Raw genomic sequence first — 26,751 nt, 5'->3', positions numbered from 1 at the left:
CTTCCGTTAAGATCATAAGAAATATAGGGGGAGGGGGTCAGCTCTGTTTGGACATAATTACACTTCATCAAAAGAAGCTTTCTTCATCTTCCATGCGTGAAAAGTCTGCAAGCAGTTAAGTCTGTCTTTTTTCTTCCTTTTTTTTTTTTTTAACTTTTTTTTTTTTTTAAATATAAAAATTGCTATTTGGGAAACTGGCCAAAACTCAGAAAGCCAATATAGTAAAACAGTGCACACCCTTTGTTTTTCTTTGAAGTCTCTTAAATAAATATGTTGAGGGTTTGAAAAGTACACTATCACTTTTCCATAGATTCTACCCAGATTGATCAGAGAGAAAGTCTATTCCAAGTCTGCTAGATAAAAATATAAATTAAACTACTGGAACCAAATTTTAGGTTTGTGTTTGTGTCTGTAGCTGTATCTACGGAGGCTTTAGGCCTTTATTTAATTTCCTATGCTTCAATAAAAAGTATATATCGTGGGTTTGAAATTAAATTCACAGATCAGAGGTAGTACATCACATTTCCATCCTTTTTCAGCACTACTGAAAAACCGATACACCACTGAACTTCTACTGTAAGGCAGAAGTAGAGATGGAGCCAGAGAACTTTCAAACCTAATCCATCAGCAGAATAACAAAGCAAACTCTTTTTCTAAAAGAAAGGAAGACAAATGGAAGAGATAGATAACTCCTTGTTCAAAAGGGGAATAAACTCTGTATTTATACTGCATTACTGTTGCAGAAGTTATTCTGTCTTTCAAGTTATTCCTTATTATCAATACTTTTCAAGTTTTAAAATGATAAAGAGAATTTTGGGCCAGGCCACTAAAATAAAGAATAGTCACTGTAAGCCATGCTTATGGACTCACTCTCACAAAATGCTTGTAAAAATGTGCTCACAGATTTAGACTATCTGGGCCTCTGTCACATGTTTAATTTCTTATTGGAAAAAAATTCGTTCCTTCTTTAAGATGAATTGCAACTGCTTTCTAAGGAATATTACTGTAAAATTAGCTTTATTGCTAATTTCCTAGCATAATTGTTCTGCTTCTGTTGCTTTGGTTTGCCCCATGCAGGGCTAGTTTAGAAAAATGAATAATTACTTCAAATACATAAAGGAAAAAAAATTGTAGGTTGAAACAATGACTGATACAACCAAACATTCTGAAGATTCATGCAGTAAGAACTGCACTGCCAGCCTCCTTCAAGATATCCTTTCAATCACTACCTGAAGTTTGAAAGCAGCCATGAGACCCTTAAAGAGGAATTCTTGCAAACTTGCAATGATTACAAAGGCTTTCTGTAAGTACAGTGCCCTTTCCAGATTATAGGAAGCTCCTAAACAGCTGGAAGACAATGACAGCACTCTGCAACTTCAGAAAAAAAATAAAATTGGAAGTTACCATGTCATATAAACTAAAGGTATCACCGAGTTCAAGCCCAAACTTACCAGCAATTCATAAAAAGTCAACCAGCTTACTAAAAAGATTTTCACAGGGGTGATTTTCACAGGGGTGATCGTAAAGGGCAGAGAAGTCACTAGTAAATTTTCCACCAATAGCTGTTAAGCCTTGAAAGATCTAAGTCCTTAAAGAATACAACCTATAGCACATGTGATATGCAAAATCCCCCTAATTACAGGTCTTCTACAACAATTTCAGAAGCAGCTTTACTGCTAAAGGGAATTCTTCACCTCTCACTGCCATGGACTGAGATACACTTTTTGACTCCACATAACCCAGATCACACGTATGCCCTTCTCCTTCCACCCTTCCTGTGTGATTAAAACAGGAAAGCGGGTACTCTGTGAATCATTTTTCAAAACCTGTGCCTGATAAAAGACTACAGAGACATGAGGAGTCAGAAAAACTGAAGAAAACTCTTAACTTGCTTTGTGCAAATGCTGAAGTTTGCCACCGAAAGACGTGTACGCCCCTCCAAATGAAAGGCTGACAACCTGAACAACCTGGTCTAGTGGAAGGTGTCCCTGCTCATGGCAGAGGGTTGGAACTAGATGACCTTTAAGGTCCCTTACAACCCAAACTTTTCAATGATTCTATGAACAATGGATTTACGGATTAATCAGTATTTCATTGCAAAGTAAGCCTGACATCCAGACATTGTTTTTCACTTCATTATGGACACATAAAAGGCAGTGGCCTACCTCTTCCACTTCTGCCCACAAATCGTAAGTCATTAAATCTGGCCACCTGGTTCTTCATCACGGCAGACGCGTTTCGCAGCTCTGCAGAGTAATTCTCGTCGTTTCCAGCCATGACAGTGACCACTGTCCCATCGGGCACTTCTCCTAAGGCCACCACCTGTAAAAGCGGGAAGACAACCACAACTGGTGAAGCCACACTTTGGAAGCGTGTGTCTCCCTTCCAGCTTTCCAGGCTGCCACGCTCATTATGAGGCTCCGTGGCAGCTTCTCCAGCCCGCTGCGGTGAGGAGTCTTGCACTCGCTGCGCACAGAACAAAGTGCCACATCAAACACAGAAACATCATGTATTGTCTCCCTTTCTCAGAGCCTAACACAGAGTTTCTTCTTTGTTGCATTTGTTCAGAAACATTCAGTGTCCTTATACAGAGTGTTTGCTTTAATGCTTCCTGAAGGCCAACTTTGTTCTTAGCAACAAATGAGCAGCGAGAGAACACGAGGCACGGCTCGTATCCATAAATTATACATGGGAACATTTGAAATGGAAAGCTGGAGATTACTATTAGCAGCCTTATCACCCAGAATCGGTTCTACTTCTCTGTTGTTTACACCCATCACCCCGACCCCCGAGCTCCTCAGACTTCAAGCCAGAGAGAACCCCACATCCACCCATCCCAGGAGTGGCACTCGGGGCATCAGTAGACAAAGCTCTACGCCCAGCACGCTCTGAGATGGAGCACTTTGTGGCTGGAATTCAAACTCTTCAGATGCAATATAAAACAAAGCTGTATTTCCTTGCAGGCATGTAAATTTTCGTAGCGCTCGCAAGAGTCGCATGTGGTTAGTGCTGATACCTCCCTCAAATTCCAGGATGGGTGAACAGAAGATATCAAAGTATTTCACTTCTCCTTACATTCCAGCTACCTGATAGTCTCACTTTTCTGCTTCAGTGGTTGAGTAGTGCTCCAGCATCTGAGTAGATAAATGTCACAGAGCAGACGGTTTCTAATTTGAAAACACCAGGGATTCCTATAGTGTACTGTGACTTTTTAAATTAAAAATAAAGGTAAACAGGAGTTAACTGACTAGGAAGAAAATAAATATACACATGGGGAAAAAAGTCCACAAAAGTATGAATAAAATAATTTCCTTTTCCCTGTTTATGGAAATAAATTTATAACAAAAAGAGATTCAGAAATATTGCATGGCCGAACTCAAACTTGAAAAAATATCTTGAGCTACAAAGTGTCTCCACTTGCAGTTTCTACCAGTTTACATGGTCAGATATGACTTTTTATATTATTCAGAGTAATTCATTCTGTCTCCAGAAACATATAATACATTTTGTGATACAGCCTGCTTGAAATGTCTTTTCTATAAATGATCCTGGCTGAAACTAATAATTGCAGGTTGCACGGTGATATTAATTCAGTGGAAAGAATTAGGAGTAGTTCTGGATATGTAGGGAGAGCATGTGGCCCAGTACACTGTACAATGTTTCTCTCAAATGATAAAAACAAATTACAAAGGTATAACAAATATGAAAATATTTGAAATAGACCATATTACTGAAAAGTACAGTTTGTCTTATTTAAAAGAAATATTGAATCGAAAAAAGCAAGCAAAGCTGAAAGTCTTTTTTCCCATAAACACCAGGTAATACCACCCAAAACTGAAAATTGAGTTTTGCCACAAACTAGTGTGAGGTTTTCATCTATCAAACAGAGATTTTACTTTAAAGTGATATGAATGTCCCTCAACATAAAAACAGAGGAACCACTGCTGTGGGTAAGATCTGAGGTCTCACTAACTCTCTGACTTGGGTCTGGCAGCACCAGATCTGACAGCTTCAAAGCCAGGTGTAAGGAATAATAAATAATAATCAAATAACAAATAATAATCTGCTGAACAGATTATAGAGCTGACTCTAACAGTTAATAAATGGATACTGGCTTTTAAAGCATGGGGCTTGAGACTACTTATAAACCACTCCCTTCCCAGCCTGTGACACACCACGTTATCTCTGGACGGTCTTGTCTCGCCCATCAGCATCCCGGGGAGTTGCACCCTACGCTTTTTATATCTCACAAAACAACAACAAAAAAATCACATTAACTCCAGAAATGCAAAGAATCTGAGAGCTCAGGAGGAAGCACAAGGCCGCCAGGAGCCTCGGGAGAGGGAGCAAGATGCCTGCAGCCTCAGCTCACCTCTTTCTCCCCAGGTACCCAGAGCACAGACAGGCAGTGCCATCACAGCTCCATCACAGCCCCAAACACAGTTACAGTTTATAACACCTGGGTAGGAGGGAGCAAAACCTCTTAAAAAGCTCCCCTCTGTCCCCTGTTGCTTCTCAGAGCTTTCCTGCCTGCCCCTTCCACTGGATGTCAGTTCAATTTGTCAGCTTAGCCATCAGCCCAGAGCTGCACGTGCTGCTGCCGTCGCCGGACAATCGCACCTAACCAAGAGCTGCATCGGTACTGAGAGGCTTTGGATGCAGCATGATGCAATATCACTATTCATCTCACTCAGGGGAGACCGAAGGACAAGACAAACTGAAATCAGAGGTGAAAATAAAATCTTTGGCTAATAAAATAAAGTCCTATAACGTGGGAAGCTCCTCTGCCAGCCAACAGGAGTAAAATGTGTGTTCCTTTCATAATTTGATACTTTTTTTGCCACAAAATACCAGAGGACTACTGCACAGGTACATAGTAGATCTGGATGAAAAAAAAAAGCTTTGCAAAACAAGTTTGAAACCTGGAGAAATACACGTCATTTTGAGAATTTTAAAAAGTAACTGTACCTGCTGAAAGACTGTTGGCATAAATCTTTATTTCGCAATTTTATACCAGGTGTCAATACAAAATTAATGACATATTCTTAGAAAGAGGATTGTAAATGCACTGTTAAATGAGTAAAGACTGTGTAAAAAATTAAAGATGAGAAGTGATGAGAAGTAGCCACAGTGCATTCCTTACCTATTCTTTGTCTCAGTGTCTCTACTATTTCAATACACTTATTTTCTATTATAAACTCTCTACACATTTCTAGGACTAAAGGTAGATTTTGCTTTTTTTTTTTTTTTTTAAACCAAAGCTCAAAACGGTACATAAAGTCAAATGAAGCCCCAAAATAAAAGCAAACCAATTCTTACAAGTTGAAAATAACTATGTGTTTTTTGCATAACACAATTCTCATCTGGTTAGGCAACCTGTTTGCCCAGTTTCGGTCCAGTGGGATTTGAACTGGCCAAAGCATGTACCCTACAGACGGAAGTTATAGGCACAAAGCAAAACTAGTACACAACAGCAGGTACTCAGACTTTCTGCAGAGTAAAAAGCTTGTTTAAAAAAACCCCACCAATGTACATGCTAAATAGTTCCTCCCAAACATTGGTATCTGCCACTTCAACAACTTTCTTGCGAAACACTGAAGTCAAACTGCCTCTGAATGCAAAATCTTCTGTATTGAGAATGCTTTTTCCAGACATTGCCAAAAGAGCATCTGATACTATTAAAAATATTTTAATGTTCTGTAACTTAAAACAGAATAACTGATTCGCGCTACTTTTTGTTTCAAAATGTACATCTGGGCTGACAATTTATACAGCAGGTTTCAGCTTGAAGCTATTTAAAACAGCTGAGTTATAAACTCTGAAATTTGGGGGTTGGAGTGGAAATGCTGACAGACCCAGAACTACTGTGGTGCTACTGGGGAGAGGTTTTAGACTCCATGTCCCGTTTTTCCCCCTACCTTTAGGTCCACTAAGACTCTTTGCTACTACTAGCATCATACAGAAGTCATTTGTAACCTCTAACGTGGCAATTTGAATCTTTATGACTTGTAGTAAAAACTCCCACAGAGGGGCCAAGTTCTGATGACTTGACTCAAATAAAGTACCACTGGCTACTGAGATTAAGAAGTGAATATGATTTGGACCCAGGTGCACAATGTGCATTTATTTTGTGCTGGAATATGAAGAGCTAGAGCTGTAATAATAGGTACCCATCTAATCCTCTTCCCCACAAAACCAGTTTGCATTAACAATCTTATTAGAGAGCACACGACAGGGGCTCCCTCCCCAGTGTGTGCAAATATTAATACTTAAAATTCAAACCTAATGCTAAGCCAACACTATTTCAAAAAATTATAATCAAACCCAGCACTGTTTATAACATACTTCCTCTCCTGCATATGATTTATATCTGTTTTTTTAAATTAAAACAGTGCTATATTGAGTGTACATTTTCACTGGAGATTGCTGCAAGAGAATTATGACACACTTAACACACCACTCAAAACATTATCATCAACATATTATTTATTGCCAATAAAACTTCATAAAGTGTGTTGTCTGTGAGCTATTTCACTTTCAAGTTATGTTTAGCTGAGATTTCTATAGCTCAAATCTGTCTTTTCTTTCCCTTTCAGAGCTAATTCCCATTCTGTTATAACACTGTCAAGTGTTTCACTGGATGATACATGCAGCTTCTTTGGTCTAAAACTACTGAGCAACTCCATGAAAATTACATTTGAAAAATGAAATAAATTTTTAATAAATAGTCAAAAGTATTTCAAATGAGTTTCAAATTAATTTACCAGTAAATAAGGGTGAATGTAATTTAGGAATAATTTTGAAAAGTACGTATTGCATGCGAAAACACAGCTGCACCCACAGTGGAAGGGTGCAAGGGGCAACATGTGCCCTAAAGCATCAGTAAATCAGTCAGATCTGCACTGCCCTGTCAGCAGACAAATATAGGAGACAAACAAATAAATACATATATATGAACACAAAAAAATATTGGGAAACAGTCTAATCCTTTTTCTATCCTTTTATCACACGTAGGCATTCTTATTGTAATAATATTCTAAATATTCTAATATTTAGTTTAGGTCTTTCCCTTATCCTAATGAGCTGCGACCGCATCCTTTGAATTGCTGTGAGGTAGGAGAAGGCTCAGACACCTCAAATGAGAACAATGCGAGCACGATAATGCAACAGCTCTCGCGTCCCTTCTTTAAAGAGTAACTATAATGCCAACTTAATCTAACTCTCAATTAAATTAGAATCACAATTCTGCAAAAGCTCCTCCTCCTCCTCACCCTGCAGCCCCTGTGAATCAGAATCACCGCGATCCACACCTAGAGAGACTGTGAGTGCTACACCGAGTCACAAAGTCAAAAGACAACCCATTGTTCTGCCATTTCTACTGAGTCCAACCATCCTGTCCTGCATAAGCAGGCCCTGTGCAAAGGGTTCCTCCTGTAATTCCAGCCTCTCCAAGCTGTTCCCACACACACAGGCACTTTAGCGAACCCTCACCCGCACACCCGTAAGATTTTCAAAGCAAAGTTCTATCTTTATCACCACTCACTTTAACACCAGCTCATTTAACCACTTCTACAATTTTTTCCCGGATAAACGGCCATGATAACGGCAGTGGGGAAACACAAGAACAAGGCTGTGTTCTGGAACATGCTGGGTGAGACCATTTCCAAACTTTTCTGCCCTTTGAGGGATTTCCAGGTGCGTTATTTTTCACAGGAAAATGTTGGTATGATGAGGCCCTCGCAGGGCCAACGCACCTCGCTCCGACCCCACATCCCACTCAGACAGGTGTTTGGGGACACCCCCAGCCATTGCCCCCTCCCTACCAAAGGCCACTGGGGGAAAAACTCCAGGGGCATGCTTCGAAGTATTGCTAGAGGAGGAAAAAGGCTTGTTTTAAAGCATGCAATTACTGTTGTTATTATTACAGTTTTTGTAAAAAATCGTTTCCTCTCATTAGTGCACCGTGGGGATGGAGACAGAAAATTAAAAGCAGCATCCCCGGTGCAGAGCAGGGTGGGATTTATTATGGAAACGTGCGACTCTGCCAAGGAGAGCGTCTCTGGGCAGCCACTTCCTCGCATGTCCACCAGGAGAAGTGAAGGGTCCTCGTGTCCCCCCCACCCAGGAGCTCTGTGTCCCCCTTCCCAGCCCCATCTCAGCCCGGGATGTTGGAGGGCAAAGCCGCGATCTCACTCTGCAACCCCAGCCTGAACCTCGGACCCCACTCCGCCTTCCCGCACGCTTCAGAGCCACCCCAAATCCCCCAGTCCCACTCCCGTGGGTCAGGGACTGGGTTTCTCGAGAGAGGGGGGGCACCCACTTTGCCACACTGAGCTCGCCCCTTCCTCAGGGAGGGCACGCAAGGTTTGGTTTTTTTTTTTTAAAAAAGGCAAGCCCAGAGACAGGGGGCGCAGGGAGTGTCTCCGGGGTGGATGATGAGGGGGGCACAGGGCGCCCCGGGGAAGACACGCCGGCAGTGCCCCGCGGGGATGGAGATAACGGGATGGCTCCGGGGGCACGGAGGCCGTGGCAAGGGTGAGGGGGGCAGAGCAGACCTACAGGGGGCACAGGAAACGCAGCAGGACGGGGGGCACGGGGACCACTGCAGTTGGAAGGCACTGCGGGAGTGCACCCCGACACAGTGCGGGACGGGGAGTACAGGAGACACAGCAGAACGAGGACGGGATACAGAAGCCACTGTAAGATTTGAACACTGGGGGGGGGCGGGAATACAGGAGTCATTGCAGACTGGGGGGTCAGGGAAGCCCCTGCGGGCCGGGAGCGGGTGGAACAGGAGGCATTGCAGGATGGGGGTGCACGGGGAGGCACTGCAGGACTGGAGTGGGGAGAGGGGTACAGGAGGCACTGCAGCCCGAGGGGCACCGGAGACATTGCTGGGGGGGGGGCGGGGGGAGACAGAAGCCCCTTGCAGAAGGGGGAACACAGAAGCCCCTGCGGGCCGATGGGGCACAGGAGACGCTGCAGGAGGGGGGGTGGGGGGCACAGAAATCCCTGCAGGTCAGGGTGAGGGGGAGACACAAAAGTCCCTCCGGACCTAGGGGAAACAGGAGGCACTTGAAGGACGGGGGGCGGGGGGCCACAGAAGTCCCTGCGGGCCAGGGGGGCACAAAAGCCCCTGCGGGACGGGGGAGGAGGGGGCACCGGCGACACTGCGAGACAGACACAGAGAAATCCCTGCGGGCCGGAGGGGCACAGAAGCTCCTGCGGGACGGGGATCACCGGAGACACCGCGGGCCGGGAGTTGGCACAGAAGCCCCTGCGGGTGGAAGCGCAGCCGGCGCGGCGTGGGGGGAGCATCCCCGGCAGAGGCGACTGCGGGAGGGGGGTGTCTCACCTTGAACGCCACCGGGAGGGTCTTGTTGCAGCGCCAGTGCGAGGGCAGGACGGAGCAGAGGAAGTTGGGGCTGTCGGTGCGGACCAGCTCGGCGGGGTGGTCAGCGATGATCTCCACCATGGTGCGGTTATCGTGGGGGCGCAGCCGGGGCACGGCGGCCGCCGCGTCCTGCTGCTGCTGCTGCTGCTGCTGCTGCTGGGCGACCACCACCGGGCTGACCTCGCTCATCTTGCCGGGCTGCAGGCTGCTGGAGGGGGGGCTGAACCTCCGGCTGGTGCTGGGATCTACGGGAATACGCATCACAACAGCCACAAGTTAGCGAATTGGGGGGCGGGGGGGGGGAGCGGTAGGGGGATCTCTCGTCGAGGAGGCGTGTAGTGGGGGGTGGGGGTTGTAAAAAAAATAATATATATATATGTAGCGAAAAAAAGGGGTGAGTGAAAAAGTGAAGGGGTGAGGATAAGGGTCAAAAAAGCAAAACAGGCAAAAAATAGAAAAAAAAAAGGAGCGGATTAAAAGCACGAAGAAAAAAAAATCTCAGTCTGGTTTTGGTTTGTTTTGGTTTTTTTTTTCTTAAAGAAAGACGGACAGGGCGGAGGTGATGCCGGTCTGGGGGCGCCTGCAGCCCGGAGCAGCAAGGAGGCAGAGTCTGGAGGTTGGTCCGGGGCTGCCCCTCTCAGCACAGCCCGGCTGGAAACTGCATGGTCCCGGCTTCTGCCCAGCTGCAAAGCGCTGCTGCTTCTCCTCCTCCTTCCTTCCTTCCTTCTCGCACAGTCTCTCTGCTCTTTTCCCTCCTTCTAGCCACCGCTTCTTCCCTCAAGTGCTTGAGTTTCTTTCCTTTTTTCTTCCCCTCCCTCCCTGTCCTCTTTTCCTTTTCGGATTTTCCAAATATTGTCTTGGGAAAAGTAGAACTCGCTGCTGGTTCAGCTTCCTGGGCTGCTGCTGCTGGTGGCCGCCAGAATCGGAGCGTAACTCAGCCCCGGAGAGGAGAGGAGAGGGGGGGTTCAGGGGAACGTCCCGGTTTCCTCCGAGGAAATCTTCCTCCTCCGGACACACAAGCACACACACACACACACACACACACGCACAAGAAAAAAAAAAAAAAAAAGAAAAAAAAAAAGGAGCAAACAAAAAGCCTCGCTGGGACAGAAGCGAGGAGCCGCTGAGTTCTCCCGCTTATTGCCTTTGGCTTCAGGAAGCGGGAACTCGGGAAGGGGCTTGGGAAAAGTGGCTCCCCCCTCCAAAAAAAAAAGGTGCTCCCGAAGCGATTTCGGCGTGGAAAGAAAGTGATTGGGGTTGTTGGGGTGAAGAGGAAAGTCACAGGGCTGATAATTAAAAGAGAGACTTTTTAGCCAGTTCCTTTGGGAGGATCAGGACTTAAGAAAAGTTAAACTTTCGGATTCCCAGGGAAAAAAAAGCGGAGAGCATAGCTGGAAAAAAACAAACAACACAACAATAAAACACCCCTCCTTAGGCTGATTTCTAAAATATGACCAAGTAAATTCTGGGAAAAGGCAGCCTCGGTGCAGCCCGGTCCTTCACATGAAGTCGCTGCTGGATCCAAGTCCGTTGAGTTGAACAGGCGAAGAAAAATCTTGCTTTTTTTTTTTTGCCCTTGATGAACAACGGCAGCAAAAAAAATCATTAAAATGTCGCTTGGTTTGAGTTATTTTTCTTTCTGAAAAGTCGGGTTAAAAATAATAATAATGAAAAAAAAAAAACAACCAAAAGCAACAAACTTCTTTTGGGTCCCAAGAAGTTGAGGTCGGGGAAGATGAAGGAGCCGGAAAAAAAACCCAAACCCACGCCACAGTTTTTTTGTCCTGAATGTGGTTTTTGGAGGCTGGGATTTCTAATGATTAGGTTTTTGTGGTTTATATATACAGGACTCTCTGGCTAAGGCGATCATTATGCTGATGAGAGTCAGCAGCACGTGGTGCTTCAGTCCTCAGACTTCTGCAGCCTTCAAAATAAATAAACCAATGTGCATCCCCCCCAGGAGGAGAAACTCTCACCCACGGGGAGGGGAACGGGGAAGGGGGGGAGCAGGAGACGGTCTCGGATCTCCACTTCTCTCCGGGTTTTTTCCATTAACACTTTTGGGCTTGTTTGTTTAAAAAAAAAAAAAAAAAAGGCATGAAAAATCTTGTTTGCAAAAAAAATAATAGTAATAATAATCTGGTGCCAAAGGGTTTTTTGCTAAGTCTCCGGTAGTCTAAAGCCTAAACCATTTCCTTGAATGAATGAAAGCTATAAAACCCCCTTCAGACTATTAAGGTAAAGGGAGTCTGGTTTGTTTTCTCCCTTAAAAAAAAAAAAAAAAAAGGGCAGATCTTATTAAAAACCATTTACATACCCAATGGTATGAAAGTGTCACCGCCTCCCCGCGCAGATAACAGCCTATCACAACCCGCCCTCTAATTTCTAAGGCTTTACTCCGACTTGCTACTTCCACCTTCTTGTAAAAAGTCGGCGCTGCGTGTGTGCTCCTTGCTCGCCGCCTGTGTGTGACTCGGGGCGGTGTGTGTGTGCCTGTCTGTGCTGAGGGGTGCGCGGGATGCGGCCCTTCCGCGGAGCCCTTCCAAGCCCCAAGCCCGGCACGGCCGGTTTGTGCCGTCGGATCCTCCGCCAAACGCCCGGCGAGGCCACCCTGCTCTCGGGGGTGTCGCTGTGCGGGTGGGTGGTGGGAGCACCTCTGGGGCTGTTTCCACACCCGCGGAGCCTCCGCGCCCTCCTCCCGCCGTGCGGCAGCGCTGCCCCCCGCGCCCTCCTACACCCCCTACCCCCAATTTCTGACCCCCCCCGGGCAAACCCCGGCTGTGCCGGGGGGGGGAGGTGCGAGCAGAGGCGGCAGCGGCTCCTGCTCCGCTCGGCTCCGGAGCAGCAGAACAAGCCGCAAGCTCCGCCGATCGGTCACAGGGGAGAGCTCTCGCTCCGCGCACCGCGGCTGCGGCCCCGCTCCGCGCCCGCCCAGCCCCGGCTCCGCGAACATCCCTCCATCCCTGCGCCCCGCGGCTTTCCCACGCCTCCCCCGGGGAGCGGCACCCCCCGACCCACTGCCCCGCAGGGATCTGTGCCCTCTGCTTCTTTATTTCCTTTCTTTCCCCCACTTTTTTTTTTTTTTTTCTTTCCCCGGTCCAAGGTTGGAGGGGCTCTGGAACTTTTCCACCCCGTTGTGAAAATCCGATCCTTGCGGATAACGCTGCAAAGCCCTCCTGAGCTCGCCCCGCTTCCCCCGACAACCACAGGGATCCGCTTTTCCCCAGAAGTGGCCACATGCGTCTCCAAAGCACAATTACTCATCACCTATACGGACTGGTAGATATGCAGAAGCTCTGGTTTGCTACGGCTGCGATACAGAAAATACATTTTTTCATAATTATTTTGGTAAAATGTTTATGTCCATAGATTCTTCTGGCTTTCTCCACCCCCTCCTTAGCTGGCTCTAATACACTCCGTAAGAGTCATTCCAAAAGCACTAGAAAGAAGGCGAGAGATTGTTTTATAACCAAATGCTATATAAGCCTGACAATCGTGATTTATTTCATTTCAAACTAGAAGATACGTTTCCACTTTTAATTAGTCGCACCAAAAATGTTACAGTTGCCTGTCTTCCTACTAAAATAAAATAAAAAGTTAATTAGGATAAACTAAACTAAGTCGTTGGAAGCTACCAGTTTAAGGTCACTTAAAATAGTCCAGGGTTATTTATAATGTCGAAATAAAATTTTCCACTGAACGCCCTAACAAAGTTTCAGGTATCTGGCACAGCTGATTTTCAGTCTCTGTGCAAAAATATCTTTCTGTTGAACATTTACACATTTAACAGGAACTTACTACAGCCTGGAACAGATCACAGCTCAGAGCTCTAGGATTTTATTTAAATGGTTATGGACAAATTAATAAAAGTACCAGTAATGTTTATGGACTTACATAAAAGTTGGATGGCATTTTTCAGAAGAAGTCATTCAAGTTATGATATATATAATCTGGAACATTGGCTTGGATTTGGCTGAAATGGAGAGCAACCCTGCTGCTCGACTTTCCTCGGGTTTTATTTCAGAACTTCTCGGAATTTTAGCACCAGTTGCAAAATGGGTCATATTTTAAGATCTCAGAGAATTGTAGGAGGTTGGTGAAAAAAATGTGCTTGCGCTGCAAGTTGCGTCTTCACAAACACCTTCAGATCCACTTTACAAAATCGGATTTTCATTAGTATGGTGCCCTTGCTGCAATTTAAATTTTCTTTTAGCTTTTTCACTTTTAACTGTGTTGTGAATACAGCCGTAATTAGATTGCTTTTGGACAAAAAGATAATGTTTTAAAGAGCAAACTGAGTTTGTTTACCATCACATTTATAAAGCACGGGCCCAGCACGCACCAGTTGTAAGCACTGCATGCTCAGATGAAAAATAATTATCAGATATGAAACATTCTAACCTGGATGAGGTTCCCTAAATAAATAGTTTCGATGCCAGTTTGGTGGGCTGGAATGTGCTGGAAATATGAGGAATACCGAATTTATTTCGAGCCTTTCCATGTATGCAAATAGCCTTTGTGAAACGGGAATAAATGAATGGGTTCACTGGGTTTGTTATTGTATTGGATATTTTTAGCCAGAGCGACTACAGCAATGTCAGCAATTATTACTATAGTGAAGGAATTGCCAGTATTCTCCTTTCCAACATCTACCTTCCCAAAGTTTTTTATTCACTCGTGAAGAGTGCATCGAGCCAAAATATGTGAACTTAAGTAAACTTAATGCTAGAGCAGGTTTTGCCCGAGTTTCCATTCATTTCAGTAGGGGCGAGATAAGCTCCAGTGTCTCTTGGCAGTGCTTTACTTTCACTTTGGTTGGAAGTTGACTGTTTGCCCAGCTATTCTTTGCTTTTTCTTAAGTATGACAAATAGTAATTCTAGATTAGCACGTTACTCGGTCTGCTAAGTAGGCGTGTGGTAATGAGCTCTGTAACTACAGCATTCTTACTCAGACTATGGACTACTACGGTTTGTTTAACTACTGTGTCCCTGCCCCGTTGATTTACAGCCCAGATTAAAGAAGTTTGTGTCCTGAAATCAGTCAAAAGCATTTAATATTTCAGCACCATGCACAGGTTTTTAGTGTTTATAGTGCCCAATACAAACAGAAGCATAAATGTTTGAAAGACAGGCTAGAAAATGATTACATTAAAAAAAACCCCAATCTTGAGAGTACTACTTTTTCCTCGAGTATTTTCAGTAGGAAGTGAGGACTGAGAGCTGTGACTCTTGTGTTCTGTCTCAGGATTTGATCTGAATGCTCTGGGATCTCAGACGAGACTTCTAGCAAGTTTTCCTTCAGTATAAGATAAGGTATTAGCTATGACCATATACCTTTTGAGATGGAAAAATACGTGTTGAATTCTTAGAAGTCCAAAGATGAGCAGGGCTCAGCATTCAGTAATACCAGGAAAAAAAAATGTTTGAATTCTGAAAGCTGGTAGGAAACCTGCCGTGTCACTGCTGAAAAGCTGTCGGCTTTTCCACGGCACGCAGGGAAACACACTCTACACAAGCAAAAAAGTAAATACTTACTGCTTCTGAATTTTTCCTAAATGATGTATTTTCTGCTTTTCTAATAAGCAGGGACTTCCAGCCTAGGTGTGGGTCCTACTGTGGAGTTCTCCCATTTCCCTCCCTGTCTGCAGCCTCTTATGCCCCATTGGAATCGCGTGTATTTCAGTGAGGTTTAAAGCAGCAAACGACCATGTCATCATCGGGATGGAAAGAAACCTCGGCCCACTTGTCATCTTGTAACAGCATTTGAAAGAGAAAGTATGGTCTGTGCTTTCTGGCAGTAAAAACCTGGATGTGTAGCAGGATTAGAAAAATGTATGGCCTGTCTCTCAAATAAATTATATATTATATTCTTTTTTTTTTTTTTTTTGCTTACAACAGGCAAACTAAAAATTAACTGCAGAAAGTAGTTAAGGTCCTCATAGCTAGGGACAAACTTTTCTTTTTTTCATGGTAAGACCAACTTTGTCCCTTTCCATTAATCCTCCTCCCAGCTTCTGTGTAAATAAAGAGGAAAAATACAGGTTTTTTCCCTTGGATGAAATCACATATAAGCAGTATGTTGTTTTAGAAATACAAAGGCTAAAAAATGAGAACTTACATTATTTTTTTTTCCTTATTTCAGCATATATAAAAGCAGCACGAGCCAGAAACTTTGTGGCCATTTTTTCTGTTGACAGTGCAAACTGGTTCCCTTGACTTACTGTGGGGAAAGTGGGTGGTATAACTGTTTGTAATTAAAAAGGTTTTATATATTTGGAACCTTGCAGAGTCCCTAAATTTTGCATGCTGTTTTTTAAGAGTCTAATGAAGTGCGCTCTGGCCAGATAAAAGCTCCATAAAGCTCACACAGAAGATACTACAAGATGTAAGTCAATTTTTAGTGGGAGAGGTGTTTTTAATGCTTCCAACCACAAGCACAGCACCAGATCCTTGCATTTACTCCCTCTGTGTTGCAATGGTGAGGATTCCCATTCTAAATCTATTCTGAATAACATGGATTGCAGAAAAAAATTCTTTGTTACTAACATGAGACTGGAGACAATAGAAAAACACCAAATAGTGACAGGCTTGTTCTAAAAAGGATGAAAACACATAACTTTGGAAGAAGTGGTACAGGTTTCACAGGAGTGAAATAGAAGAAGGAAGCATATGGTAATGGCAAATACAGAATAAGCATAATGGACACAGCAAACCAACTCTTTGAGAACCATAAAAATTATTTTTGTCCTTTCTTTCCTGAAAATTCACTCAGGTCAGACCAGAGCATCAAGAATATAATCATATTTATGGTATGACATACTGTAATCCTGAAAATGCTGAGCATCCTGCTTACATTTGAGCAGAAATATGTGTGTGTCCCACATCAGGTGTGGCCTTAAGACCGTGGGTTTGGAGACAGAACAGGATTAATCCCTTAGTGGACTGTTGTGGAATTGGCAGCCAAGTCACAGGAGACAACAACATCAGTCCAAAAACAAGGCATAAGGGCAGATGACAAAACATTAGACATCACAGGAATGATTCTCTCTAGTAATAAAAGACAAAGATCTGGCAGAAAAAATATTATAGGTGAAGCTGCCAGCAGTATCTGCAGTTAAGCTTGTCTGCCACTTTCCAGTATAAGACCTTGTTTTCACTCATGTAATGTTGCCAATTTCTAGCTGTTCGGGATGAGCTTTTCAATCCTGAGTCTGCTTCAAGCTGAATTTTTTGGAAACTTGCAGCAGAAATATTTCTGCTGCTTCTAAGATCGGCATTAAGAGAAAACACATTGTTTCACAACAGTTTAAGATTTCATCCCAATACCTATTTCAGGCAAGTTTTACTGAGTAAGAGAAGAATAAAGAGGAAAAAGCAGATAAGTTCCTTTTGTTACCCTTGACCAAAAGGATCCACCTGGGCTTGGTCGCGTTAGAAGCTGCTGAAAATTGTTGAGGTTTTGCTCGCGCGTGCTCAGTCCAGACGGAGGAGTTGGCAGCTAAATTTTGCAAAGCCTCCATAGCACTGGGCTTGCTGGGTTGGATCTGTAGTCAGTCTAGTCTGACCAACATTCTCCCTGACAGTAGGCTGCACTGTTTTAGAAGAAAGGATAAGAAACTCTTGAGTCAGCAGATAGAGATGGGATCTATTCCTCCTTTAAGGTCTCATCCTAGTTAATAGTGGCTTATAAAAAATACGATCAGAATGACTGTCAGCAGTTCAGTTTTAAATTGTGTCTTTTAGAAGTCTATAATTCAACCATAAAAATTCCTTACAGGCTGAAATCTGGCTTGTACTCTCAGTTCAGAAGTCAAAATTCTCTACAGATTTTTTTAAATAGTCTGTTTTGAAGTGAGAGAAAAAAGAAGACACGAACAAATTCTGGACATTTCTTTCACAACACACTTCATCATTCAGTTATGAAAAGTACGATAAGTTTTAAACAATTTGTTTCAAAGGCTGGTCAAGCCTTAGAAGGAATGTGAATAATTAAAATCTTCACCATTAACACTAGACATTCAAATGTGAATGAGGTTCTTTGACCTGGGGATATTAGGATATTATGATATTAGGAGCTTATGTGATGCAATATCAAAACTTATTATTCTAGTTTACCTTATAAATGTTTAGATAGTTTATTAAATGCACATATTGAAAAGCAAGGGGGAATCCTTCTGTCTTTTCATGGCAAAACTCATTGTGAAGGCAGTCACTTGGATGGATGGAGTATCACGCAGCAGTTTTCCTAATTTAAACATAAGAATCACAGAATCACAGATAATGCTGAGTTGGAAGGTATCCACAAGGATCATTGAGTCTAAGGTTAAGAGTCCAGCTCTTAGCCCTGCACAGGACCATCCCCAAGAGTCACACCATGTGCCTGAGAACAGCATAACCTGGAAGTATCCAGGGGGAACAAGTAAGAGGTCCTCAGAGGGGGCAAAGCAGATATAAAACCTTTCTTGGAAGAGCACAGCAGCTCTCATTACTACCAAGCTTCTCTTTGTAGAGGAGAAGACAGAGAAGCTCTTCCCATCCCTGGAATGCTTTCAAAGATACTGTGCTTGGCACCCCGAGGTTAGTGCGATTTCTGAGCAGATAAAAGCCCCGTTACATGAAAAGGCAGATCCCACCCTCTTTCTTTCTTTTTTTTTTTTCCTCCTTGGTGAGAAAGAAAGAAGAGCCTTATTCTGTCTGCAGTTCCACTGATTTCAATGGGAGACTTTATGGAATAAGGTGCTGCTTCACCTAAGAGAAGCAGAGGAAGCCTTTAGCTAACTTGCTGCTTCGGGTTACTTGCCTTATCCTTTCATATTTTCATGTCCAAATGTCCATCTTGGTGCAGAACATGTCAAGCCTTTCAGCTCATTATTTCCACTACATTTTAAAGAGCTGGAATAATTTGTGTTTTTAGGCACAAGAAAACCGTCTTCCACTGTTTCTGACAATTGAAGAACATGGACTGAGGGAAGCAGAGGAAAGCTCTATTTACTAAACACCACATGTAGATTACCACTGATAGTTTTTCTAAGGAAATTTATGACCTGTGTGGAGTAAATAAACTCCCTTTTTGGTAAAGAATCTGCAGCCAATCATTCATTCTTGCTTAGAGACATTACTGTTCGTGTTGCTTTTATGTGGAAGGCTACAGTAAGGGGTGATGTTATTTCTAAATAGACAGTTGGCAACTAAAAAAGAAAAAAAAAGCTATTTCTGACATTACTTATCATGAGATTCTTGCGAGATTATGGCACATTCACTCTGGTTCAGGAAAGAAAGAAAAGATAATGATAGGACAATTATAATTCTTGTAACTAATATGTTATCTTCATGCATGCACTTGCATGCCCAGCTCCATTTACTGGCAAGTTATGGCATTTTACACATCTGAAATAAACAGAGAGCTCTCAGTGTGTCCAGAACGTTTAGTAAGTCTGAAAGCTGTTTGCTCTCTATCTCAGAGTAAATGAGACAGACACTTTGCTTCTCCTGGCTGCCCATCCTGTACTCCCATAATTATGCTCCTTCCCTGCTGCCCTCCCTCTCCCTGATTTCTGCTCTGGGTCCAATAGAGACACAACTTTTTTTTAGGCAATTTTAAGCAATCATGACAATTAAGTGAGAAGAAGTGAGAAGAAGTTATAGAATGTTTTCAGAAATACGAGTGTTTCTCATGTGCAAGTAACTCAGCTGTTTTTAGCTGTACCCCTCTTGATTTGCACTGGTGTGAAAGGGGAACTGGGCTGTTATTAAGTCTGCCTAATTTAATAGATGCACACAATATGTTTGCTTATTTTCTTCTATCATATGTGAAATTATCAATACAAACTTTAGGAAATACCATTCCACAACAAAAATAATCTGAATTTAAAACAAGCAAGTGCCTTCCTGAGTGATGATCCCATGTCCTTAACTCACCCCACTGCACTTCAGCATGTGGGCCCTGTAATGTCACTGGGACTTTGCCTCCTCTAGAAAAATGATCTGTTTCTGATGAGGGGTGTCGAAAATAGTTTTCCACCCTCAGATCCACTCAAGTACTAGTAGAAATAGCTGCCTCACTGGTGTGGACAAGGTCAGGTAAGTTCATTGCTTACTGTAGCAAATCATGCCTGTTGAGGGCTCATGGGACAACCTGCCTGCATAGGATTTGCCCTGGAGTGCAGAGAAGAATTTGTTACAATAGGTGTTGAACTCACTGACTTTGTCTGCACTGGAAGAGAAGTTGTTTTCAACACTACTCCAAGATGTGTGGAGAGTGGGTGGGTATTTTGACAGCAGTTGTCAAAAACACGTTGTTTCTCTGGGGTAGGTACACTCCTACTAAAATATCAATGCTCCTAAAGGACCAGTTCAGTAAACCTGCAACAGGGCAAAGTCTGCAATGACAGCTTGGCCTGGGACTTTCTGTGCTGGTGTACACGTGCAGGATGCCAGATGATGAGCAGGATTTTTAATCATCGACATAAATACAGAATTCAAGGCCACAAGCCAATTGTCAAAGATTATGCTGCCTAATTCCAAGAACAGTTAGTGGAAGAAAATACCCACGTTATAGGCAAGTGATCAATACTCTCACCACGTGAAGCTGCTGACATAATAAATAATGCCAAATCTTGCAGCCCCTTCACACACTATGTGCTCTTTTGAGCTCATGTGAAAAAGCATAAGAACTATTTTGCCAAACCAGACTGGATCAGGCATCTCTACTTCTCAGATGTTCATTAATAATTGACCAGATCTGTGGAACCAACATAAAAGAAGTGGATTGTACCAGAGGTTTTCTTTTTCTGTGGCATTTATTTTTGCAATTACAAAAAGAATAAGCTGGCATATGAGGAAGGAAACTGAAGTAGAAGTTATTTTTCAAACAGATAAAAGAAGATGCTATTTTGTACAGAATAACTTTTAGTTGACCTTTGCAACGAATGCCATAAAATACTATTTTGGCCACAAATGGAACAACATTTTTAGGAGGATTAATGTTTAATCTGTCTGTCTGTCTGTCTATCTGTGCATGATTTTAAAGAGACTGGAGGAAGCTAGCAGCTCACTCTCACGTATAATTGCATCTGTAAAACTTTAAAACTGTGCAAGATCTTTCTCTGCTGTGCTGGATGCCATTAGCATTAGCAGATTACCACAGAAAAAGAACCTAAGGTAGACAGTGAACTTCATAAGGAGTCTTCCAAAAACCTTCCATCCCTCAAAAACTTTAATCCTCAACAAGATCTCGACTCTCACAAAACCCCCTATAATATATGAACTGTTCAGTACGCTCACAGAGTTGATAACAGAGTATTTTTTTGAAAATGATAAACTCCAGAGCTATATTAGATGGGAGAAAGTAATTTTTGAGGAATTTTGAAACCCTGGAGAAAATTCAGAGGGATCAATCACTGTGCTTATACTCAGGGAATATTTTTTTTTTTTGAATTATCTCTTTTTTTTTTGGCATTGGTACAGGTTTCTGTCAGACCACATGTCCCATGGCATTCCCACAATATTGCCCAAGGACCATGACCATGCAGTCATACTTTGTCTTTCCTGGCCCTGGATGTTAGGTGAATGTGAACCTTAAAAAATAAAATGGACACTCAAAAATGTAGATAATTTACTTTTAAACAGAGAGATAAAGGACACAGCAAGAATAGAGAAAGAAACTCTCCAGATTCAAGAGCTTTGTATTGGCACTCTGCAGCAGTTCCCAGTAAAAATGCTTTAGCTGATCCCAGCTGTAATATTGGCTCGTTGGAAAGGGTGACTGGGTATGTCCTTTGGCTGATCTGAACACACTGCCTATAGTTTAAAATCAACATCCTGAGTTTTTCATAATTTAAAAAACGTATCTAATTCATTAGTGTAAGCGTATTTTAAAATGGCTCTGTATTTTCCATCATGATACTACGTTGAAACTGGTAGAATGGAAATTGGAGAGAAGTAGTAAAGAAATAAAAAAAAAAGTATCCTGCTCTGTTTCCCAGCTACAGGAATGATCAAAGCTGCCAGAGAAGCACCTTATACAAAAGGAAGACTGTCTGGAGCAGAGGTAAGAACATTCTCAGGAACTCTGCTGAAGGCAGTGCTTCTTATCCAAAAGAAAGATGGAAATATGTAATTGTACCCTTCCTTTAAAACTAGCTCTTGCTGCTTTCCTGTGTGCTACAGATCACACGTTATTTTACATTGGAAGCTTACTGCTAAAATCTAAAACGTAAGGGCCAAGTCCTGCTCTTAGATACACATGCACTCCAATGAGCTCAAAGAGACCTGTGTTCATATGTTTAGCAATGGAATTTGGCCCTAAATATTTAAACATTTATTCAGAGGGGGAAAAAAAAGCTTCTCTGATACACTTGTATCTCATATCTAATGTAGACAGATTACCACCCCTGGGCACCCATGCTGAGGCATAAAAAGTGTTGGGGAACCATAAACTCAGCATTCTACCTGCTCTGCATGGTCAAATAACATGAACATGTTTCAGAACATTAAGGAAATTAAACCTTTAGCAACCTGTGGCTGATGTTATTTATTCTGCAGTCCAGTAGTAATTTGATGCAAATTGCTGGCACTACTCCTACAAGTCAAGAAATTACTGTTTTGAATGGACTGATTCTGGAAACTTTCATTATATGAATATGCAATCCAGAAAGAACTAATATCCTCTGTTTATATTTTTTCTGTAGAGGAAAGCTCAGTCTTCTGCCTAATTCTCACTTATCTTCCCAAGGCTTATGACTGGAGTCCATAATAATCTAACCATGTCATTTGGAAATGGTTAACCTGAGGATCCCACCTGTTTTCTGTGGCAAATGGCCCAGAAGTGTTTTTGCTAAGGGTATGAAGGATTCAGAAACCTGCACTAACCGTGGTGACTGGGCTTCCAGTGAAACCTACTCCTGATACTATATTTGCCAGAATACCTCCTGTTACCAGAGTATCCTCTGTGCTTCTGGTTCAGTCGGGGTTAACCCTGGTTGTGCATTTTGTGCAGCACAGTGGTTTCAGTGAAATGCTGACAGTCAGGACAGTGAGAGTGACGGGCAGGTGCGATTACATGGGTCATGAATCTCTCTTGATGTTGTGCTTCAGTGAGCTCCTTGAGATCCATTAGCTAAAGCTGCTACCTGCTCCCCAGCTGGAGGAGTCTCTGGCTACAGAGTTGGCTCTTTCCCTTGCTTTGGAGAATTGGAGCTTTGCCTCTTCTTTACTGCTCTCATTTTTAGGTGACAAGGATATCCGGCATACTGTCAGAGTGCTCTTTCAAAGCTGCATGTTTTTTTTGGGCACAGTCAGTTTTGTAAGAAAGACTGCACCTTTTGGCTCTAAACCATAGAGGTTTAGAGTTCTCTAACCATAGAGGTCACCCTTGAATATCTCTGGCTATAGAGGTGCAATGCAGGATGTTGCCAAAATGCTGTGACCCTTGTGGGAAGAATGTAGGAAAAAGAGCGTGTACAGACTTGTTAAGTTAATTAATAATCATGGCCAGTTGGGCCTTCTACCCAGATCTTGCATCAGTGCTAACAAGGTGAGTTAGGAGTGATCCACGACCAAGAAATTCTTCGCTGGTACAAATCATGATTTTGGTTTGCTCTGGTGGTTATCTTGGTTGAGATCAAACCTCAAGCGTTACTTCAGATAATATATACAATTATTAGCATAAGCCTCCTTGATTGTGTGTGGAAACTCCCAACCTCATTTGTGGAAGCCATGGTTTTGAAAAGGGTACAACAAACAACAACGATTTAAGCCACAGTCTCAGTTAGGGCAGCTGATTGGAGAGGCTGGAGGAGTCGGTGGCTGGGAAAAGGACCCCTCTAAAGTAGTTCCTGATCAGTCAGGAACAAAACTCTGCTTTTATCTTGCTTTTATCTTGCTTTATATTTAATTCATATGCTGCTTACTTAAGGGCGTGCCTACGGTGTTGGCTTCTGAGAGGAGTGTTAATACATGTGCAAAATGGTTACTACAGATTGAAAGTCTTGGTCACACAACTGGATTACACAACATAAGGTTCTATCCTCAAGATCATGGTGCTGCCTAATTCTGTCTCTCCAGGTCTTTAATTTCCAGGCATTGGAATTGCCTTAAATCCATTTTGGCATGGAATGCATCATTATTTTCATATTGTGCTAGTCTACTCTCCTGCTTTCATCCATACAAGCCAGGAGTGAATAAGAGTTGGCAACTTCATACTCGACTATTATATTGCAGAGTACACTTTAATCAGCACCCTAATAAATAGCATGCTCAATTAATTGGGACATTTGCCAGGAAACCAATTCCCTTCCCTCCACTTCAGTCGCTGTAAATGATGGATAAATAGCATTCTTGCTGTTGTCTGTGAGCATATTTGTTGTAATTAACAGGTATGATTTGGTGTTTGCTGGCATGTGTTACCTCAGTAGCTCTGCTCGCTTTGGAGCAGGTTCCCTGTTCCCGTGCAGTTACTAAAAATAAATAAAGCAGAGATTTCCTTTTCACTATTTGCTTAAATCAAGGTAGTGCTTTTGTATCAAAACCAAAAAAAAGATAATCTATATATTATATTCCTTTATGGTTTTGACAGTTACAGGTGGTAATTTAATTAGCAAGTTTCTGGTTTAATTAGTATGGCAAAGAGGACTTTGCCATACTATGGAATAATTTATAATAAAGGGAGGGATCTCTGCTGCAGCTTTCTAACACTATGTTTTCTGACCAGAGGCTGCATGGTGGTTTGCTTTAAAGTGGTATTTCCTTGAGGGAGATCCACAGAAGTACAATCTATTTTCATAAACTGGTATATGCTGTGATTTACTGTAGGCATGTGACACTTTCTCCTATTCAGACACGCTTTGCCAAAAAATTAAATAAAATTGAACACAGCAAACCCTTCTAATCCCTGCATTCCTCACAGATTGCTTTAATGGAGACTGAAGAAATTATTGGAAGTAAATGAATACAAAAAAGGAAATGGTACTGGGGAAATCTCAACAAGGGATCTTAAAAACCAGGGTGGCTATGGATCAGCAAAGGGTAGAAACATTTGTGTAATTAAAGGAGAACATAATTTGTGAGTTATCTGAAAAAAATTGTCTGGGTTGGCATTTACTTTGACTTGTTGGCTGGAGGAGAAGAAACCGCCCTGTACCACTGCATACGGTTCCTTATTAGTTGTGGCTTCTGCAGAGGCTCCGTCTCCTCTTTGGAGCAAGGAGGATTTCTTTCATTACATAATCCGGATTATGGTTTTTTTTTTAATAGATTGAATTTTTTTTTCTCCTGTGTGTGCAAATTCTCCTTGCCCCAGTGCTTCTATACTGAGGTTATTATGCCGAAGGAATGCGAGTGTCTAGAGTAACAATGGTTCATTTTCGTTTAATGACTTTGTCGACAGGATGGAGACATTTTTGTGGTGTGATGAATTCACTCGGTCTCCCGTTGTGTTTTCTCCACATGCTTTGGAAACTCTCTCTCTCTCTGAGAATTGTGGCCATCCACTCCAGCAAGAGCTTCATTACTTTATATTCATTGTATTTAAATGACACCCCAGTGGTACTGACCTCCTGGGATGATTGATGTAAATTATATGCTATGTAGGGGGAAAATAAAATCTTTTTCTGACTTTTTATGTTCTGCAGAGAAATAAAAAGTGAAAACAAATGACAGAGAAAATCAGGCTTATTCAAAGTGAAACTTTGTAAGCATTATGGTTTGAGCAGACTCCAGCTTGTAAAAGTGCTGAGATAGTTTATAATGACCTTGTGATCTGAAAGGTGACCTGGAAAGGGAAACAATTTTGTATGTGTCCTTTTTTGGTTCTGTACAATGCATAACAAAAACTTGATCAGGTTTTTTTCCTCTCTGTGAAGTATTGTAAGAATTCAGACCCAAGCAAGGAGCAGCCTCTGCACTTTTACGAGCTAGAGAAAGGCACACTACTAGAAAGGACACCTCACTCCTCTTTCCTCCTGTCTTCTGGCAGATTTTCTTGTATTGATTTCAGATTTCATAGCCAGTAGGTATCTATCTCGCCCAATTATTCTGCCAGGAGTTATTACCTACAGAAATTGCAACAGGGGGAATGTTCTTTCATCAGTCCAGCTCATCACTGGGCAGCAGCTTCAATCCCTTCTGAACTGGTAACCTCTCACTGCAGGCAAAAGGGTTCTGCACAGCAATACAGTTTGTCAGAAAATATTTCTGTCAGTGCTTTTTCAGGCACCTCACCAAGTCACACTGCCTCTTTCCAAGCTCCTGGAAGTTATGTAGTTCACAGTGGACATGCTTAACCACATTATCCTAGTAATCCCCTTATTAAAATTACCATATGGAACTGGCATAGTAATTTCTCTATTTTTCTATGTTTTCATATTAGTATGTCCTACCAGTTCTGATATACATGAAACTATGCATAGAAATCTCAGCAATATGCTGCCTTGCCTTCCTCAGTTTAATGTAAAGTTTTGACAAATCTCAGAATTTGGCTAAAAACTTAAGTTGCCTTGAGTTTTTCTGCAGTACCTTTCACAACTTGACAGAACGCTTTGATTCTTCTTTTGGCCAGGATGCTCATCAGTAACCCTGCTTTGGCTGGGGTTGCCCAGATATTTTAAAATGTCTAACAGGAAGGAACAGTTTAGTCCATCCTCCTCGCAGCACTCACTAGACTTTGCAGTGCAGGCAAGAATCAGCAGCATAAGGCCTCTCGTTCTCTAGGATAATATCTTGGTGTTTTGCCCTGTTGCTGTCAGTGCTCGGGTTGGTATCAGCTCTACTTCCATAATCGTAAGCAGCAGCAGAAGGGAGGGAGGCTGGCAGCACTCGGCAGCCAGCCACAGAATCACCTCGTCTTTCTGAAGCTGATGTGGGAGGTGGGAACAGGGAGGAAGCAACGCAGAGGGGACTGGCAGAGTGTTTATACGAAGCAGTAAGAAGGACAGGGAGTGAATGGTAGCCAAAAAAAACCAAACCAACCTGAGAGTAGCAGAAGGAAGCTAAGAGACAAAGACAGAAAATAAGACAGCTTTGTAATAAACTGGAATTCAGATAGTCCCTGGAGTGTTAAGATCATTGCAGTGGTTACCAGAGCTTTCTTTTTCCTCTTTTTCTTATCCTCCACTCCCTTCCCCCCCCAAAAAAAAAGAAGTAAAATACTAAGATTTGCATAAAATTATGAAGTCTCTATGATGTCAGTTTCTTAGAATGAGTCCTAGGAGAAATTATATGAACCCTGTTCTGTGGGTAGGCAGGAATTTGAATTGAGACAGACTGAGAAGGTCAAAGAAGAAGACAGAGTGTAACTCTGGAATTTATACACCCTGCAAACTGCCAAGAAAAGTGAGATTTTTGGTGGTGAAAAAAGCACT

General features: G+C 42.6%; 1 protein-coding gene across 6 annotated transcripts in view; it reads right to left on the bottom strand.

The window, feature by feature from the left end:
* RUNX2 (runt related transcription factor 2) overlaps positions 1-26,751 on the bottom strand; it is a 227,017-nt gene that overhangs the window by 152,568 nt on the left and 47,698 nt on the right. For 3 of the 6 annotated variants that reach the window (XM_027663405.1, XM_027663404.1, XM_027663406.1), the window contains 2 exons: positions 9,356-9,639; positions 2,166-2,322 (listed from right to left, as the gene is read on the bottom strand). In XM_027663405.1, coding sequence (XP_027519206.1) covers positions 2,166-2,322; positions 9,356-9,639 — 441 coding nt within the window. Of the gene's footprint in view, positions 1-2,165; positions 2,323-9,355; positions 9,656-26,751 lie in introns of those variants that run through there. The other 3 variants (XM_027663408.1, XM_027663409.1, XM_027663407.1) reach the window with 3 other exon arrangements.

Source organism: Corapipo altera, unplaced genomic scaffold (genome assembly GCF_003945725.1).
Source record: "Corapipo altera isolate COAL_440 unplaced genomic scaffold, ASM394572v1 116, whole genome shotgun sequence".
In the NCBI taxonomy this organism is placed as follows: domain Eukaryota; kingdom Metazoa; phylum Chordata; class Aves; order Passeriformes; family Pipridae; genus Corapipo; species Corapipo altera.
The sequence above is the reverse complement of the archived record's forward strand: the minus strand, read 5'-3'. Positions and strand labels throughout refer to the sequence as shown.